At 37.6% G+C, this 20,122-nt stretch overlaps 1 protein-coding gene across 6 annotated transcripts in view; it reads left to right on the top strand.

Moving 5' to 3' along the window:
* The window catches only part of TENM2 (teneurin transmembrane protein 2), a 1,052,113-nt gene that overhangs the window by 382,763 nt on the left and 649,228 nt on the right, over positions 1-20,122 (top strand). The window contains exon 4 of one of the 6 annotated variants that reach the window (XM_044661703.1): positions 1,748-1,777. The exons of the other annotated variants lie outside the window; for them this stretch is intronic. Coding sequence (XP_044517638.1) covers positions 1,748-1,777 — 30 coding nt within the window. The remainder of the gene's footprint in view (positions 1-1,747; positions 1,778-20,122) is intronic. 6 annotated transcript variants of the gene reach the window in all.

The following is a 20,122-nucleotide window of genomic DNA, read 5'->3' as shown; positions in this document are numbered from 1 at the left end:
TTGGCAACTTTCCTTTCCAAACTAATTTTACAGATGAGGAAACTGAGATAAACAGAGTTAAGTGATTTGCCCAGATTTGCACAGCTAAGTGTCTGAGGCCAGATTCAAATTCATGAAGACAAGTCTTCCGGACTCCAGGCCTGGTACCCTACTATGTCACCTAGCGCCACTCTCCCCACAAGTTTCCTCATTTACAAAATGACTTGAAAACCGCTGAGGTCTCTTTCAGTTTTTTAATCTATGATTCAAACCCAGGTTCTCTGAATTAATCCAGTGCTCTTTTGTGCTATACTTGGCTACCCTTCTGGAGCTTCCATTTTTCTACACTTGCCTGGAAAGGGATCCGTCTTCGTTTCTTCCTCATCGAACCCTAGGTTCCTTCAAGCATAAATCAGATGCCACCACTTACAAGAAACCATTCCAGATGTTGCCAATTATCAGCACTCACTCTGCCTCGAAATCATTTTGTAGCATTTTACATGTAATTTGTGTTTACTCACTTGTTTATGTGTTATATTCTCCTGATACAAAGTTAGTTTCAAGAGGGGTGGGACATTTTGTTTTTGTCTTTGTAATTAATAAATGTTTGTTAAGAAGAAATGAATTAAACATGAAGTATTGAATGGGATGATCTCTAAGGTCTCCTCTAGCCCTGATATTCTGAATAGTTCTTGACCCTAGAAAGAGTGTTACATTCCACTTAGGCAAATGAGTAATATAAATCTGATTCTTATGTTAGAAGGATACAGGAAAATAAATATGGATCATCTTTGTTTTTTATCACCACTGGTGGCCATAACTAGAAAGTTGCTTTGTCTCATCATTCAGGCACTGTGGGGGTCCAGAAGCCTACATATTAGTTATATTTATGTAAACTAGGACTCTAAGAGGAAAATGATAATTTATATAGACTGCTCAACTTACCTGACAATGGCCATAAAAATTCTAAACTAACAACTTCATCTTTTTTCAGTACAAAATACATTTTGCTTCCTAATAAGGATTTTTATTATAACGATATTTCAATTCCAGACTGTGCTATTATAATGAAGAATGTGTTTGTATGTGGTAGGGAAGGGAAGGACCTGGAAAAAAAAGTGAGAGGGTTTGTTTTTAGGACTATATAATTCACTCTCTAATTTTTCTTCATGTATTCATTAACTGTAAATATTAGGGGGTAACCACGCCCCTGTCAGGACTGACTGCGAAAGATGTAATAGACTACAATTACCCTTTGAAGCACAGGATTTATTTACAAAAGGAGTTAGCCAAGTCACAATGTGCTGCAAAGATCTTTGTTCAATTTTTGTTGATTGAGATTAATTTGGCCCCCCATGGCTAATCATTCTTTCATGTATTTTGGCTCTGAAAAAAAACCAGACATTAAATGATACTCTTCCCTCTGTCATGATTTAAAATATGATAAATATGAATTCCCTTGATTCAACCAAAAAAGATGTTCAATCTTGAGAGATGCAGCATAGGATAGGTGGTGGAACTTGGTGTCAGAAAGAACTGAGTTTGAAACTCACCTCACATGCCTAATAGTTCCATGTTCCTTCCCTGTATTACCTAGCTTTCTGAAACAAGTTCTCATCTGTAAAATGGGAATAAAAACCAAAACTCCCTAAAAAGACACTGTATGAATTAAATAAAACGTGGATAAAATGCTTTGCAATCCCTAAAGTACTCTGTAAATGCTAGTTATCGTTATTATGCTTCCTGATACTACAGTAGTTCCTAAAAGTATCTACATCACTGGAGGAGAAGAATACAAGTTATACTCATAATTATGGAATACCATATCTGAGTGACTTTTCTTTCAAAGAGCAAATCATCATTTTATTGGCAGGTCACTTTCCACACTCACAGAACAGACAAATAAGAAAGCGAAACAAAACAACGAAAAACCACCTGGGCATTTCTACAAAACTAGGTTGGACAGAGGATAGGGCCTGACCTCATCCTTTGACATTCCTTGGAAATGTGGGATTCAAGGCAGTTAGGTAAATTCTAATTGGGTCCCAAATATAAAAATATATACAGTGTTAACTAGTGTAATCAGCTGATCTTTCATAGAATATATGATCATAAAATCATTTAATTAAATTCTATCAGCATTGTTTGTTTTGGTGCCCATGTGGGTATTAATAACACCATTGCTGTTTTTAACACAGAAGGCTTTACCACTTAATTATTATCTTGCTTATTGGATATGTTAGCATCAATTTGTAGGGTTCCATAATCACACACTGGGTGTTGCTTTGCTGCAGATTCACAAGCTTTCTAGAATTGGGAGTTTCACAGTCTCTGCTTGATCTCAGGGACAAAACAGTGGAAATCACATGGAAACATTTGTTAAATTGTAAAAATGTAACAGCAAATAAGAATGGCTCTCAGGCTGTGAGTAAATTTGATGGGGTGTAAACTGATCACTTTATTGCTTTCTTTGTTTATAGCATTCTTACCATTTCTGAGATGGCAACACGATGCTTTTCATTGTCTTAATTAGATTAAAAAGGGATTAGAGGAACCAACTCTATTATTAAAAAGGCAAATCTACTATGTCTTTGAAAAAAACAGTTTTTAATTCCTCAAATTTAATTGATGCAAAATTTTAAAAAGCCCTACTTGTGTCTTTGAATACACACGCACACACACACACACACACACACACACACACACACACACACACACATACACTGAGTGAAAAGGGAGGGGGTTAGGTATAGAAAATCTGGCCTGTGTTTCTTTAAACATACCCAACTATCCCTACAGCATTTTCCCTTACAGCATAAAAATGGGGAATTTCATATTTAAGGAGCAATTATTTCATCGAGTCATATGAACAGAATGAGATCTTAGAAATCACGTCACCCTGTTCTGTCACTTAAATTGCCTAAGGACACAATCATTTCATTTTTGTCTTTGTATCTCCATAGTTAAGCACAGTCCCTGGCACGTGCAAGAGTGGGCACTCAATAAAACCTAGAGAGACAAAGTGATTTGCCTGAGGACACAAGGATAGTTAGTGGTATATTCTTCTTCCTGTTACTTTCTTGCTATTGTAAGAACTGTAAATGCTTTTTGAAGTGAGAGGTCTTGCTCCATTGGTATTCATTCATCCATCCAGCCATCCAGCCATTCATTCATTCATTCAGCAAGTATTAATTAAGCTTTCTATGCCTGCCTGGAAGGAGTGGTAGGCCTTAATGATAGGAAGACAAAAATGAAATCATCTGTGCCCTGGAGGAATTTACATTCTGTTGGGGCAGGGGTCCTTAACCAGGATCTGTGGATGGCTCTGAGGGAGTCCATGAACAATAACAGGGCTAGGGAGGATGCAGTGGAGGTAGGGGATTATATCTTTATTTTCACTAACCTTTAACTGGAATTTAGCATTTCCTTCAAGCATCTAAAAGCATTATTATGAGAAGAGTTCACCAGACTGCCAAAGGGTTTTATAATAATAAAAAAGGTAAAAAAGTCTTTGTATTAAGGAGAGGGAATGAGAACAACTTGTATACAGAAAAGTAAATATAAACTATCTACAAAGTTTAATGGTGGAGGGAGGAGGCTCTAACAATTGAGTCATTGGAAAAAAAAAAAAACTCATGTTGGAGGTAGCCCATGAACAAAGCCTTGAAGGAACCCAGGGATTCTAAGAGGAGTTAAAGTTGAAGAGGGAGTACATTCGAGGTATGAGGCATATAGCTTGAGCAGACACAGAAGGAAAGGACATGAATGTGTAGAGAAAACAGTAAGTAGACCATTTTGGTCATGAGATGTATATTTTCTAGTCATCTGTTTTAGACTGGTTAGAACAGGGCATTTAGAAAACAAACATCCCTTCTACTATGATTAAATAGCTTGTGGTATACTTGGGCAGTTGATTTTTTTTTTTTAATCTAAGTGTAGGACTTCAAGTATTTGAACATTTGCTCTGGGACTATTTTCATCTCTTTTACATAAAACAACAGAAGGGACAGATTCAGCTGAATCACCAATTCTTTGGAAGATTTTTGGAGGCTCATGGGAGGTTTCTTGACTTCTAGACAGTAAATGAAAATGTATTAAGTGCCACCTAGACACCATGCACTACACTAAAGCACTGGGAATACAAAGAAAGTTAAAAGACAGTCCTTGATCTCCTGTGAGCTCATCTCAAGAAGCTTAAAGTCTGACAACATGCAAACAATTTTTTATAAACAAGCTATTGGCAGGATAAATTTGAAGTAATAAGCTGTGGAAAGGCAATAAAATTAAGGGGGAATGAGGAAAGGCTTTCTCTAAAGGTGGTGGTAGTTGTTGTTTTTAATACTTTTTTTAAAGTTTTTTTTTTAAACCCTTACCTTCTGTCTTAGAATCAATATTGTATAATGGTTCCAAGGCAGAAGAGCAGCAATGCTAGTTAACAGGACTTAAGAGACTTGCAGACTGTCACACTAGAAACTGTCTGAGGTGAAATTTGAACCCATGACCTCCTACCTCTAGGGCTGACTCAATCCAGTGAACAGCCAAACTGTCCCCTAATACTGTTAATCTTAACAAATGTTTGAAAGAACAAAATCAATGCAACCAAGATTAGAAGGGAAACAACAAACTGGGAAAAAAAATCTTTATAACAAGTGTCTCTGACAGAGACCTAATTTCTCAAAGATATAAATTCAAATTTATAGGAACACAAAGCATTCCCCAATTAACAAATGGCCAAAGAATTTGAATAGGCACCCTCATACCTCTCAGACTGGTTGACGTGACAAAAAAAAAAAGGAAAATTATAAATGTTGGAGAGGATGTGGAAAAATTAGGACACTAATACATTGTTGGTGGAGCTGTGAACTGATGCAACCATTGTGGAGAACAGTCTGAAACCATGACCAAAGGTCTAAAAAACTGTACATATCCTTTGACCTAGCAATACCACTACTAGCTTTGTACCCCAAAAAGATCAAAGAAAGGAAAAAGGACCTACTTGTACAAAAATATTTGTAGCAGTTCTTTTTGTGGTAGCAAAGAAGTAGAAACTGAAAGAGATGTCCATTAATAGAGGAATGGCTAAACCAATTTGTGGTATATGATTGGAATAGAATACTATTGTGCTATAAGAAATGGTAAACAACTGTCAAAAGAAATCTAAATTTATGTGAGCTAACCCAAAGTGAGGTGAGTAGAACCAGGAGCACATTGTGCAAAACAACAGCAATAATGTACAGTGATCAGTCGTATGACTTAACTATTATCAGCAATGCAAGGATCCAGGAAAACTCCAAGGGATTCATGATGAAAAAGATTATCTACCACCATAGAAAAAATTGATTGGGGTCTGAATGCAAATAGATTCATACCATTTTTCACTTTATTTCCTCCATGAATTTTTCTCTAGTATAAATGATATGTGTCTTCTTTCACAACACGATGAGTAAGAAAACATATATTGCATGGTAATACATGCACAGCCTATGTTATATTACCTGCCATCTGGAAGGGTGGAAAAGAATGAAGGGAGAGAGAGAATACAGATTGCATAACAAAACAATTATTAAAATTGTATTTACATGTAATCAGGAAAAAGTATAAAATAAAAAAGGAATAATTTTTAAAAGAAATAACATCATAAAAACAAATGAAAGAAAAATTGACAGCTTGAAGTTTCCAAAATAATAGTTTTCCAGCTTTTGATTACTTGAAAACTCAATTTAGAGCAATAGTGACCCAGCACTTGCTAGTTACCTTCCTCTTAAATGAGAGTTATTGCTATAAGAATCATTTTAACACACCAGTGGCCTCAGGTCTTTGACCTACACACACTGAAACCCATAAAACCAAGAAGGATTAACCTTTTAATGGAGGTAATTTCAACGTGCTTCTATCTGGGCCAATCATCAGAGCTGGTGTTTAGAAAATATTTGGTTCCTGATAGAGATGGAGTTATAAAAGAAAAGACCACCATCTACAATGTCACTACAATCCGAAATTTGAAAGTAAAAGCTGAAGTTGTAAGTGTATTCCATTTACATTTTTATGGTATTAACGAGACTGCTCTGGTCAATTGTCTCCACCAGAGCTACAAATAGGGGCATTCGCTCATTTTGCTAGATGGGAGAGTGCAGGACCATGCTGATCTGGGACAACCCACCATTTCTTTTCATAGACAATCTCTTTCCTGCTTTGTCAACCACAGTATTTGCTGATTTTACCTGTATACATTTGAAAGAGGTCAGATGGAGAATACTGACTGAGAGTATAGGATAGTTCAATGAAAAACACTTCATATTTCCCTGTCCCCATTCTCTGGGGGGGAAAAATCTCAAGCAGTGCTCATCTCTTGCTAATAGTATTATCATTATCTTGCAGCTAATAGTAGCTGTGAAAATCATTCCCTAATTATCACTTTTGGGAAGTGCTAATGGTCAAGAGATCATCATCCTATCTGTTAACACCTTAGATTGGTGAACATTAGTATTGCTGAAGCTTTGGAAGATTCATCTTTGGGATGGAAATGGAAATACGGGTCCTCTATCAGTCATGGGAGCTGAGTGACATTATAGCTTTGTTAGCCCTCTATACGAATGGAGTCTTGCCTGTTTACCTCACTGAGATGTTCAGTGCTTTTAAGGCTATCACACAGCAACGTGTGTGTGTGTGTGTGTGTGTGTGTGTGTGTGTGTGTGCGCGTGTGTGTGTGTGTGTGTGTGTGCAGAAGCTGTATTTATATGGCTTTTGGAAATCCCTTTGGGATCATTAGAAATGAAATATAATTAATAATGAATAAAATATAGTGGGTTTTTGTAGTGCTGAGTTGCATTAAATATAATGAATCAATAAAGGCCTGTTAACCTCCTTAGAGGTCAATAATATGGTGGGTAGCAGTGTTATCCAGGGCACTCTGGTGACCTGCTGTGTAATTCAGGCCTGCTGTTAGGTCTAACTACAGCACATGTAGTCAGGGAAATGTTGCCACAGGAGTGATCATTTATTTAAATAATGTGGATGAGGTTCAACTGGATTGTGCTTTATAAGTCACTTTACAGGAGGAGTCATAAGGTCCCAAGGTCTTGCCCTCAGCCATTTTCAGGAAAGATATTCAGGAGCTTTTGATTCTTATAATACATTCATTGAAAAATATCTAAAGAGAGTATTTTAAATCAGTATATGACTCTTTGACCAAAAATTACTCATCTTCATTTTCTATATGTATTAGGAATTACTTGAGAATGTACCTCTTCTCTACAAATAGTATTCTTATGACTTTGAGTCCTAACTCTAACAACATTTGACATAAATTTTATATTGAGTTGTTTCTTTTTCAATTTTTAGAAAACCAAGCTTTCCAAAATATGCAGGAAGAAATCTTCTAAAAAACAAAATAATTCAGGTTTTCTGTACCTGAAATACTGGTATTTTGTCAGTCCTCAGTTGATAAACATGAAGTACCTACTAAGTGCTAGTCAGTGTGCTATAGGAGATGTATCACTCATGTGATAATTGTAATTATCTTCAAACCATGCCAATATTCTTGATTTTTTAAAAAGCAACATTTTACTGGGAAAAGAGGAATTTCACCCCATCTGTGGTATTCTATTGAAACCTGGAGTTTTCTTTGCCTCACCACCTCCAAATCCCCAGGGAAGATTTCTTATAGGAAGTGATATTTGAGCAGAATCTTGTTGAGAAGTAGGGATTCCAAGAAACGGGCGCAAAGAGGAAGAAGGCATGGAATCTGGAGATGGAATACAAAAAGGAGAGCAGCAAGTGGTATAATGTGATTAATACATTATAGAGTACTTGTTCAGTTATTTCAGGCCTATCCAACCCTTGGTGACCCCATTTGGAGTTTTCGTGGCAAAGATACTAAAGTGGTTTACCATGTCCTTCTCTAGCTCATTTTACAGATGAGGAAACTGAGGCAAACAGGATGAAATGACTTGCCCAGGGACACCCAGTGAGTGTCTGAGATCAGATTTGAACTTGGGTCTTTCTGACTCTAGACCTAGTGCTCTATCCACTGTGGCACGTAGCAACCTGTTTAGTACTTGAGAGAGGAGTTAAATGTTAGCAGCCTGGCAATATAGGTTGTTGCCAAATTATAAAAGATTTTAAATGCTTCATAGAGGTTTTGATGTTTTTTCCTAGAGATAATTGGGAACTATTACAACTTCCTGAGAAGAGTCCTATGACCAGATTTGGATTTTAAGACCATTAACAGCTGTGTGATAGATAAGCTGAAGAGATGGAAATTCAAGAGACTATTTAGGAAGTTCTTCTCATTGTTCAGGTGACATGATGAGGGTTTGAATTAATGGTCCTCATCCATTGACCATCCATTCCGCATAGTACTAGAAGAACTATTTGTTATCATAATGACTTCCTATAACTGAAATTAGTCAAATTGGATGCATGAGACAATGTTAAAGATTTCATTTAAAACAATGTATGACCAGAAGAGGGAATGGAACCACCATGGAAAGTTTTCTTGGGAAGACTAAGTTTGTGTTCTGCAGTGTTAAGAGACTTGCCCTCTTCCATTTTCAGGAAAGTGTTAAGATGTGTTAAGAGACCAGAAGAACATAAATCTCTTTTCCAACCCTACCCCATGCCACCAACATCTTGAGTGAACCCTCTCATGGAGAAATTTGTTGGATAACATAGACAAGAGACAAGAGGGTCAAAAGACATGACAGTGTTACAATCAGCATTGGTGAAATTAAAGACTCATTTAAGTAGCAGAAATATTTGCATGTGTGTACTGATTTATTCTTTCAAAGCATTACCATAAACATTTTTTATTTGGATTTAACAGCATCTCTTTGGGGATGAAATAAGACAAATGCATAAGAAAAACATCAGAAATTTAGTAGAAAAAATAGCTAACATTTATATAGACTTTACTATGTGCCGGGCAGTGCTAAGTACTTTATAATTATTATTTCAGTTGGTCCTCACAACAAACTGAGAGTTAGGTGCTGTTTTATTTCATCTACAGGTGAGTACACAGAGGTAATTAGAGTTAAGTGATTTGCCCAGGGTCACACAACTAGTAAGTATCAGAGGCAGGGTTTGAATGCATCTTCCTGATTCCAGACCCAGTACTCTATCCACTGTGCATCTTTGGGAAAGTCATATGGGTTTGGGAAATGCCTTAAACCCTGTGGATTTCTGGAATGCAATAGAGGTATTGCCATCTCCTTTCCTCTTGGTAAGCCTATGGAGGATAGATTCTACAAGGTCATAACTAACTTAATTATCTGGTGAATAGGTTACAGAATTGACTCTATTACTTATAATTTCTCTTAAAAGTTCTTGTTATGTCAAAAGAATCTAAAGAAAAAATTATTTAAGCCAATGTATCTGTATATTCATGAGAGATTTCCTGCTGACAGCTGCATATGTTTACACTATTTTATATACTGGATCTTAATAAGATTACATAAGCGTGTCAGTTTTGAACACATTTGTAATTTATCTTTATTAATACAAGCAAACTGGGTGAAATTGAGAAATTAATTATGTTTATACTTTTGTCCTATTCTAGTTATTAAATCTAATTATTAAAGAGCAAACATCAGCTTTGTTGGTTTGAGCATGTGATCAGGATGGCCAATTCTTGGCTCCCCAAAAAAAGAATTGTTCTCTGCATTGAGATGCCCAAGAAGTAGTTAAGAAAAGTAATCTTTTTTTTTAAATAAGATAGCAAGAAAATTGGAGTCAGTGGGGCAGAGACTGTGGCCTAGGCTGTTCCCACTTAGAAGTAAAGTGTAATAGAAAGAGTGTTGGTGTTTGAAAACCTGCACTGAAAAAAAAATGATGGAAATTATGAGTTGAGTCAAAAGTCAACTTCTATCTGTGGCACCATCTCCCCAGATGAGCTATCTGTGCCATCTTTTGAGCTTACCTGGCCCTGGTTAGCCTTGTTAGGGATTTATCATAGAAAAATGGATCTTATGAAAATCACCTTCATCCGTGAGGAACCGTCATCTTCATTAAAAAATGTGATGACATTTCCCTTTTGGCAAAGTCTTGCTCACAACTGACTTATTCATTTCCATTCTCCCAGTGAGGCTTTAGAGAGGTAATGAAGGAAATTATTTTTCCCTACATCATGGTGTTCCTCAGTTTTCTCCTAAAGTGTTGTTTCTGCCCCCAAGTACAATATATTTTTGAAAACCCCTCAAACCAGCCGACATGACAATTGTTTAGTGTTTTCTGTGATGAAAATGACAAGCCATCCACAGGGAGGGAGGACAACAGCTTGAGAGAGATTCTCTTCTGTGTATAATATACCAATTCAAACAGTCAAAGAGGAGCTGCATGAGTGGAAATTTCATCACTTTATCTTTGGGGTTTTTTTTTAATTTGTTTGTTGGTTTGCTCCTGTCTACCTTTCCTTTTTTCATTGTCACAGCTACAGTCTCTCTGTGGCTGTCTTTCTCCTGTCTCCTCTTTGCTTCCTAATGAAATATGCTAGAATTGTTTCTATGCAAGGAAGGTAAAACTGAAAAAAGGAAGACTCTAGGCAAATCTTTTTTAAAAATCTTTTAAAAGCCTACAGAATTAAACGTAGCAAAAGATAAAACAACAGGAGAAAATATTCTACCAAAGGGAGGCCTGAAGTAGCAAGTTATTTAGGATTTGCTGCAGGATCCCTAACCAGTAGCTTATGTTCCAGATTTAACCTGCTTTGAATGTTTATTGCTTGATGTAAATTTTTTACCCAGAGTTTGGATTTATTTTATATTCTTTTGTTATACTTTACCTATTCTTGGTATTTGTTTGTTTAGTTTTGTTTTGAAACTGTATGGCTTCTGAGGAAATAACAGTGTGAATAAGTTTCTCTTTTCCCTTTGCACCTAGCATTACCTGGGGCTTTTCAAGGACAGAAAGTAGGGGCAACACACGGGCATTTTATGCTCTTCTCCATGCCTTTCCTAATCTCATCTTGTCTCTCCAATCAAACTAACTTTTAATGCCTTCTTCTGACCCCACTCTAGCCTCCAGACCATCTATCTCTCCATGCTCTACATATCAAACACTCTTTTTTTCCCCTTTCCCTCACAACTTCATAGGATAACACATCAAATATTCAGAGCTGAAAAGGACCTTAGAGATCATTCAGACAGCCCTTTCATTTTACCAATTAGGAAACTGAGGCCCAGAGAATGTTAAATAACTTTCTCAAAGTCACAGAGGTACTAAGTGACAGGTTCTCTGACTTCCATTCTACTATGTATGTCTTCAATTCTTTCCAGTGTATCTCATTAGCTCTTACAACATCTAAAGATCTTTTGAAATTCCATTTTATCTGTGAAAACTTTCCCAATTCTCTAGAAGTGAGGTAATGGCATTGACTTTCAGTTCTGATGTTTTTTTTTCTGTTATAATTTCTACCTCAACCCCTATACACTGATTTCCTCTCAATATCAAAAGAAAAGCAGTTTGCTTGTTACCTGTGATTATTTTTCTTAACCTAGCTACCTTTGTTATGTTTTTGTAAAAAATACATTTTTATTGACATCTTTTATTTCCACATCCCCTGCACTGGCCCATTTATCCCTTTCCCCCTCTCTCTCCCATTGTGAGTCATGCCTTATGGCAAAGCTCTAGTCTGGAAAAGGAAATACCTTCATTGACTTGTATTCCATGAATTTGGGCCTCCATAAAAACAGTACACATTTGTTTTACAGTGTCAATTTGTAAAATAGAAGGGAGGGTTGTTAAAACTCATCCATTTACCCAAAGTTTAAATCAATATAATGAATTAATCTGTGGATAATGGATTGAAGTCAGTGCAATTATGCGAGTAAGTAAGACTTGTTAAAAAGAGATAAGGCAATATGGTAAAGAAAACAGTAATTTCAGCTATATACTGCCTTGGCTCTGGGTCTGAATACTTAACACTCTTAGATGATGTATAGGTTTCTTTTAAAAGCCTTTTTCTTTGCTCCCTTTGCCAGGGCAGATGCTAGTTGTCACTACTTTGGAAAGAGGTTTCATGATATAGTAGAGACTTGGCATCAGAAAATCTGAGTTCAAATCTTTATTCTGTTACCTGATCAATCTTGGCCAAGTGACTTTGCCTTCTCCGTCTATTTCCTCATCTGTAGAGATGTCTCACTGGTTTAGAATGAGTGATTATGTCAAACTCATGTAGAAACAGGTTAGATTCAGGGCCACTCAACCTAGTGATATGTGGGTTTCACATTTTGACTTAGAAAATCACAAATTAACATTATCTATTTTCAATTGAATTTTCATTTATTTTGTTAAATATTTCTTAGTTACATTTTATTTGGTGAGGGCTGCATTAACTCTTTTGTATATGAGGATCAAAGAAAGATTTTTCCCCCTTACCTGTGAGCTTTAAGTATTGCAGCATAGTCCAGGGGAAGGAACACTTGAGTTCAAATCCTGTCTCTGACCCTTACTACCTCTATGATTTTAATTTTCTCTTTTTATTTTAATAAATTTTAATAAACTCTCTTATTTTCCCTGAGTCTCAATTTCCTTCTTTGTAAAATGAGGAAGTTGAATTATTTGGCTTCTGATAGCCTTTTCATTTTTAAATCTATCATTGTTTGATCCCGGGGGATAATGAAAGTAAAAGCACCTTAAGATCTTAATACCTTAAGGTCTTTCTACCTGAGTTTCCTAACCAATGAAAATGAGGGATTTGGAATAAATGAGACTCTTTGGCTTTAACATTCTGTGATTCTATAAGGAGAAAAGACTTGACTTTCCATCTCCGTGATGAATTCAGTGTCTCCAGTGGGCAATTGAGGGGCCTTAGGCTGTTCCTGTGAAAATGTTCCTTTGATCTAGAGTAAGAAAGGGTGCCAGTTCCACTCCCTTGTAAAAAAGCAAGGTGTTGCAATGACATTAGCTCCTGAGAGACCTTGTTGGCAGCTTGAGAAGGAAAGGGGTATAATTTGTGACCTTGGTAGAGTGGATAAAAGATAAGGCAAACCTGTGGTTTATTCAATTAAATCAATAGCTAACCTGCTAAAAATGGTTCTTAGAGAATTAGAGGAAATGTTCAAGCTCTCCTAGTTTTACCCCAATACCCAAGAATAACTGATAATCCAAGCATCCAGCCTTAGGAGTTATTGGAAATTGCTTATCAAATTCTTGGTTTCTTGATTTTTGTGTGCATTACTTTATGAACCAACAGAAAAAGTAAAAGTTCTTGGACTAATCTTGACAAACAGATTTTTATTGGAACTCTGTAATTAGTAACTCTCTAGAATGTTGTCATCATGTATAACAAAACTTTATTTAGTTCCTGCTAGGTAAAGGGGATTATTTCATTCATTATGGTTGTGTCTTTAGTGCCTAGTAAAGTGTTTGCCATAGCAGATTCTGAATAAATATTTATGGATTGCTTGACAGATTGAGAGACATGAGAGGAGTGTCTAGAGTGAGCCCTTAGACTATGTGGAGATGGCACCTACAACCAGGAAGCTGTGATTGTTCATTTCAGTAATTTCTGATTCTCTATGTGACTCCATTTTTTTTTTTTGGCAAAGATATCAGGAGGTTTGCCATTTTCTTCTCCAGCTCATTTTACAGCTGAAGAAATTAAAGTAAATAAGGTTAAATGTTTTGCCCTTGCTAATAAGTGTCTAAGGCTAGATTTGAACTCAATTCTTTCTGACTCTAGGCCCAGCATTTTATCCATTGTGCCTCCTTTTAAATTTTCATTTCCAATATTGGCTAACTAGATGAACTTGAGTGCATTACTCAAACTCTTTAAAATTTAGATTACCTCCCTAAGTATATTTTCTGTAGAAGCTCCCAGACTAACAAAACCACATGCCCTGTAGTATTAAGTGGTTTAAAAGAAGGAGTACTGCCTATGGAGTCAGAAGACCTGAATTTATGTCCTGCTGCTGACATATTTATCAACATGTGTGACCACGGACAAGTCACTTAACTTCCATAAGCCCCATTTTCTTCATCTGTAAAATGAGGGAGTTCGACTTGATAACTGCCAAGGCTCTTCCCTGCTCTGTATCCTATGTGCCAGATTCAAAACATACAAAGAAGTGTAAAACATTTTTTCTGAGTTTAGGGTCAAGTACTCCAAAATCTTTTTTAGAGCTTCCTTCATTTACCCTTTTCTTTACATTCTAAGTGTCACCACGTTAGTTGTGGCTATTATCAACCCCGGTATAGACTACTGCAATTATCTAAAAATTAGTCTAATTTCAGATTCTCCCCTCTTAAAATTATTAAATGCAACAAGCATTTATTAAGCATCTACTATATTCTAGGCACTGAGTTATGAATTGAAGATGGAAAGACAGAAAAGAAAGTCTCTCCTCTTTACATATTACTGAGGAAAGAATGAGAGGGGAAGGGAAAAGGAAAGGAGGAACCCAAAAAGAAATAAATCGGTAGAACTAGAGAGAGGGATTTGATCTAAAATTTTATTAGTATAGGGAACATTCAGGTGAGAAAATTCTCCCTGTCAGTGTAGGTCAATTGCTACATTCTTCCTCCATCCCTTTTAATTTTTAGTTTTAGAGCGTTGTCTTGAACCCTGAGAGTCTAAGGGACTTGACCAGGATCCTATAGCCACTATGTGTCAGAGATGGAACATGAACCCAGGTCTTAATGGTTCTAATGCCTGTTCTTTATCCATTCTTCCATGATGTCTGTCACACAAAATATATAAAATGAAAATACAATACAGAAGATTGTGGAGCTGAGATCAAGAAAGGCCTCTTAAGAGATGGCACATGAATTGATCTTTGAAGGGAGATAGGAATTCTTTGAGGCTGAGGATAGAAAGGCAAGATAGCAGAAAAGACCAGAGACAGAATGTCAACCAATATGTAGGCTGGATTGGCTAGAATGTACAGTTGCACGAGGGAGGTAAATATGAAGTCAGTCTAGAAACAAAGTGAGGATAGAATCTATCCTGTATACTATAGTCTCTCATAATGGGGAAATTCCCTCTACCAGTTGTTGTTCAGTTGTTTTCAGTCATGTTCAACTCTGTGACCCTCTTTGGGATTTTCTTCATCTGTAATAGGAAGGATATTTGGATTCTCTACCTCGAGATTGACTTGAGAATCTAATAAAATGATATATGTAAAAGTGCTTTGTAATCCTGAAGAATTGTCAGCTATTAATATATGACTCTTTGAGTTATTGTAGCAAAAGCTCTTTGTAAGCCCTCAAGCCCTATGTAAATGCATCATCATTATTAAAGGAGAAGTCATTGCATAGCTGTATGAGAAGTCCAAGGTCAGCGTTGGGAAGAGGAAAGGCTTCATGGAGAAGATTATATTTGAGTTAGTCCTTAAAGGATGGACTGTTCAACAAATGAACAAAGGACATTTCAGACATCTTAGAGTACCAAGTCAAAGTATGTATGGAGGCAGAGAGGGGGGAGAGAAGAATAGTTTGAAGTTTATAAGCACAGAGTGAGAAAAGGCTGGGAAGATAAGGTGATCCTGGATTACAAAGGACTTTGAATGTCACAGGCAATGGTGTTTGAGTTTTACTCACTGTCAACATTGAGCTTCTGAAAGGTGCTAAGCAGAATGGTGACATAACCATATCTGAACATAAGGAAGAATAATCAACAACAGTGGGAAAGACAGATTGGAGGGAGGAGGGAGTGGTGGCAAGAGGAAAATGTTTTTGGAGGCTATCGCAGTGGTGGGTGGTGATGAGGGTGTGTACTGTAGCCCTTTGGATTATCCACACAGTATCTCTGCTGGCCCCTTACACTTTTTAGGTACTCAAAAAAAATTGTTGGTTGATTGATGTCTCACTGTAATTCCTCCAGGCAAAATCAATTGAGATCAGGAATGGAAAATCCAGAAGGGCAGAACCTGTGAATTAGCTTCATAGCAGAACATAAATTGGGAAGTGTTTTTCAAACTCTGTTCAGTTTCAAGGATTACTGATAGGGTGATAATAATGTCCCATGTTCACCTTTACAGTAGCCAGTAAATACACATGTCTAGTTTCCTCATTGTTATATAGACAGTCAGATACATTAAAGTAATAAAACTCTCTAGGCACTCTGTTTCAGGGAAATTATTGCACCACTTCTGCCTTATAACACCACCCAGGGTGTGTTATAATCACCTGGAAATGCACTGCTTGTTTTGTCTTGCCAATACTCAATACTTCCTCAGATAAAGAATAAATGGCAGTAGACTTTAAAGATGAGTGTTCCAAGAAAGGCAGAAGTAATATTTTGGTTTTTTTCTCTATGAAACTTTCTTCATTTCAACAACTTCTACTTTAGGGGAATGTCATTAGTTTGTATTCAGGGAAGACTGTGGTTGTATGCCTTAGAGATTCAGATATTTTGAAATTCCAAAAACATTCCTTTAAACTTAATTAATTTCTAGATGTTATGTATATTGATATATCATAAATAGATGAATCAATCAGTGTTGAAGTACTCAGACTTAGAATAAATGTCCATAATCACTAATCCATGAAAAAGATATGTTTGACTTATTCTACTTGGCCCCAGAAGGTAAAAATAGGAGAAGCACAGATAAGAGAAGATTTAAACTGACTATGAGAAGAAAGAAGAAAAAAAAAAACTTTCTGATGATTAGAAACAACTATTTTTTAAATGGAATCAGTTGCCTCATAGACTTTTCAATTTGAAGTGAAAGGTATTATGCAAACATTTATAATAATAATAACTGACAGCTATTTGGTGCTTTAAAGATTGCAAAACATTCTTTATTGTCCAGGCTGCCTCCATACCATACTGGTAATCATACTCATTTCCCTCCCAAAAAAACCATTGCCTCCATCCCTGCCATCCCCTCTAGCTCTAAACTCTTGATTAGAGAGCTTTCTTCTATCTAGGCCAGCAACAGACCTCAGTGGTCTTCCTTCTCTACATGTTTCTCTACTCTTTTTCCAGTTCTCCTTTATGCACTCTCCAGACTATAAACTGAAGGCTGGAACTGTTTTGCTTGCTTTTATTTGTGTTCCCTATAGTGTTCCTTCTATCCTTCCTTCTTTACTTTCTTTCTTTCTTTCTTTCTTTCTTTCTTTCTTTCTTTCTTTCTTTCTTTCTTTCTTTTTTCTTCCTTCCTTTCTTTCTTTCTTCCTTCCTTTCTTTCTTTTTTCTTCCTTCCTTCCTTCCTACCTTCCTTCTTTTCTTCCTTTCTTTCTTCCTTTTCTTCCTTTCTTTCTTTCCCTCACCCTGCACCAATATACACAGATACTCCCCCNCTTCCTTCCTTCCTTCCTTTCTTTCTTTTTTCTTTCTTCCTTCCTTCCTACCTTCCTTCTTTTCTTCCTTTCTTTCTTCCTTTCTTCCTTTCTTTCTTTCCCTCACCCTGCACCAATATACACAGATACTCCCCCAAGAAAGTCACTAAACACACAGACCTCTCAAGTTCTCAAATATAGCCACTCCCATTCTAAAGGCTCTAGAACACAGCTACACACTTCCCTAAGGTCCCAGCAATCCTGTCCCCCTAAACCTGAAAGTTTAGACACATAAATACCCCCACCCAGAAATCACAGAAATCCTCTCCAATAGTACATAGACACACAGAGTCCTCAGAGGGTCCCAGATCCAGGCTCCTCCCTACTCTTTACCAAGGATGCTAAAAGCAGATCCTCCCCCAAAAGATTCAGACACACAGACAAACCCCACCCTAGGGATCTAGATGCAGACCCCTTTGCAAGGAAAGGGATGCTTCTAAGAACCTGTCTGAAATAGACTGATAAACTCAAGAAAGGCTAACCTCACTCTCAGGGGGAAAGGGGTAATGAAGCTCATGTCTACAGATATGGTTGGAGGGAAAAGGGAAGGATTTCACTCTCTTCCCTCTCCTAGAACAGGAGAGAAGAGCACAACAGTGACTCTGGTCCCTGGACACCCTGCCCTATAGCTTGGATTCTCAGGGTGTGGCCTTCAGGGAACATTAGAGCTTTACCTTTGTCCATAAAGGGAATTGAAGCATCCCCAAACTGGAAAGTACCTTCCAGGTCATTTAATCCAACCTCCAACCTTTAAAGAGGAGGAAAAGAAGACTGAGGTATAGTATTCATTAGCAGTAGACTTGGAGTCATTACACCTTTATTTAGGTATTAAGCATTAATTCATTTAAGAATTTATCAATTACTATATGGCAGGTCTCTTAGGTGGGGGGGGGGGATGAGAAGAGGTAACACAAAAATGAAGATGTTCCTATCCTCAAGGAGCTTACATTCTATTCTCATTCATAGCCTCTAACCTTGTTCAACTCTTGTTGACCCAACATACTCCAAAGGATCTACCAATATGCTTTCTCTTATCCTCCATTCTTACCATGTGACCAAAATAGATGCGAGAATGAAGGGATGAGGTGTTCATCCTTTCAGGGAGATCAGAAAAGGTTTAATGTAGAAGATGGCTAGTAGAAGGATGAGACTAAAGGAAACTAAAGATTTTCAGACAAAGACATGAAGAGTAATTCTGTTTTAGGCATGGGGAACAGCCAATGCAAAGGCCTAGAGAGGGGAGATGGAAGAATAGTACAAAGACCAATTTGTCTGAACTGGTATATGTGTATGTGAATGGAAATATAATCTGGGTCCATGTATTGAAGGTTTTAAATAGAAAACAGAGGAGATTTTCCTCCTAAAGTTAATGGAGAGACATTCATCTTTTCACTCAAATCTTTCCCACTTCAATTAAGAGCATCATCATGCTTCCAATTACACAGTTTGACAACCTTGGTCACATCTTCCACTCATTCTTACTAGCCCCACACTGCCGGCAAGATACCAAATCTTACGGCTTCTACCTCTAAAACATCCCTTGCATCCGTCCTCTTCTGTCCCCCTACAAAGACACTTTCAATTCAGGACCTTTCTCTTGCAGTTCCTCTCTGGCTTAAATCTCTCACAATAGAATAGTCTATTCTCCACCTAGTCACCAAAAATATTTCCCTAAATTGAAGTTATGACCCCCCACTTAGTAAATTTTCCTCAGCTCCCTCTTACCTCTGGGAGCACATAAAAACTCTACTGCTTGCCATTCAAAAAGCTCTTCATGTCATGGACCCATCTTGCTTACATTTCCACTCTTCCATCTTATGCCACTCCATTCACCTTATGATTCAGCCAAACTAGCCTTCTTACTCTTTCTTACACACCATTTCATGCCCTCTATGGTCCAGCCAACGTAGCCTCCTTACTCTTTCTCACAAACCATTCCACTCAGTCTGTGGTCCAACCAATCTAGCCTTCTTGCTCTACCTCACACACCGCTCTACATTTTTTATTTTCATGCCTTTGCACAGGCTGGTCCCCATTATTGCAATGTTCTCCTTTCTTCTCCTCTGCCCCTTGAAATCCCCAATTGCTTTTTTTTTTTTTTTAACCCTTGTACTTCGGTGTATTGTCTCATAGGTGGAAGAGTGGTAAGGGTAGGCAATGGGGGTCAAGTGACTTGCCCAGGGTCACACAACTGGGAAGTGTCTGAGGCCGGATTTGAACCTAGGACCTCCTGTCTCTAGGCCTGGCTCTCACTCCACTGAGCTACCCAGCTACCCCCCCAATTGCTTTTAAGCTTTAGATCCACTTCTTTGTATGGGGCTTTTCCAGGAACTCTCAGCCTCCTCCTCTGCTATTACATTCGCTTTGTCTGTGTTTTGTATGTAACTCTGTGTGTCTATGTTGAATCTGCAGTTAGAATATAACCTTCTTGAGGATAGGGACCATTTCCATTTTGTTACTGCATCCTCAGTAACTAGCACAGCGCCTGGCACGTAGTAGAAGCTTAATCGAGGCTCGATCGGTTGGCTGCTTGGTGGATAGATCTGGAGGAACAGAGCAAGGAAAGGTAAGGCAGAGAAGGCTTCCTGAAGCAAAGGCCTTGATGTAGATCAGGCTTGAGAATGGGCAGAGCTCTGGAAAAGGAAACTGGGGAGACAAGCTGAGGGAAGGTCAGGATTCCTTCACTGGACAAGTTCTAAGAGATAAGGGCGGAAGACAGCAAACAGAAAATGAGCCGAGGGGCCAGGAAGTCCCAGAGGAGGACGTTACCCACAGGCTGATGGACGCTTTACTTAGTTTCCCATCTGAAAATGATTTCTCTCATCTCCAAGTTTCTGAGAGCCCTTTGCTTCTACTCCACACTCTT

The sequence above is a fragment of the Gracilinanus agilis genome, chromosome 2, assembly GCF_016433145.1.
Source record: "Gracilinanus agilis isolate LMUSP501 chromosome 2, AgileGrace, whole genome shotgun sequence".
NCBI classification, from domain to species: Eukaryota; Metazoa; Chordata; class Mammalia; order Didelphimorphia; family Didelphidae; genus Gracilinanus; species Gracilinanus agilis.
This window is presented reverse-complemented; position numbering and strand designations above follow the sequence as displayed.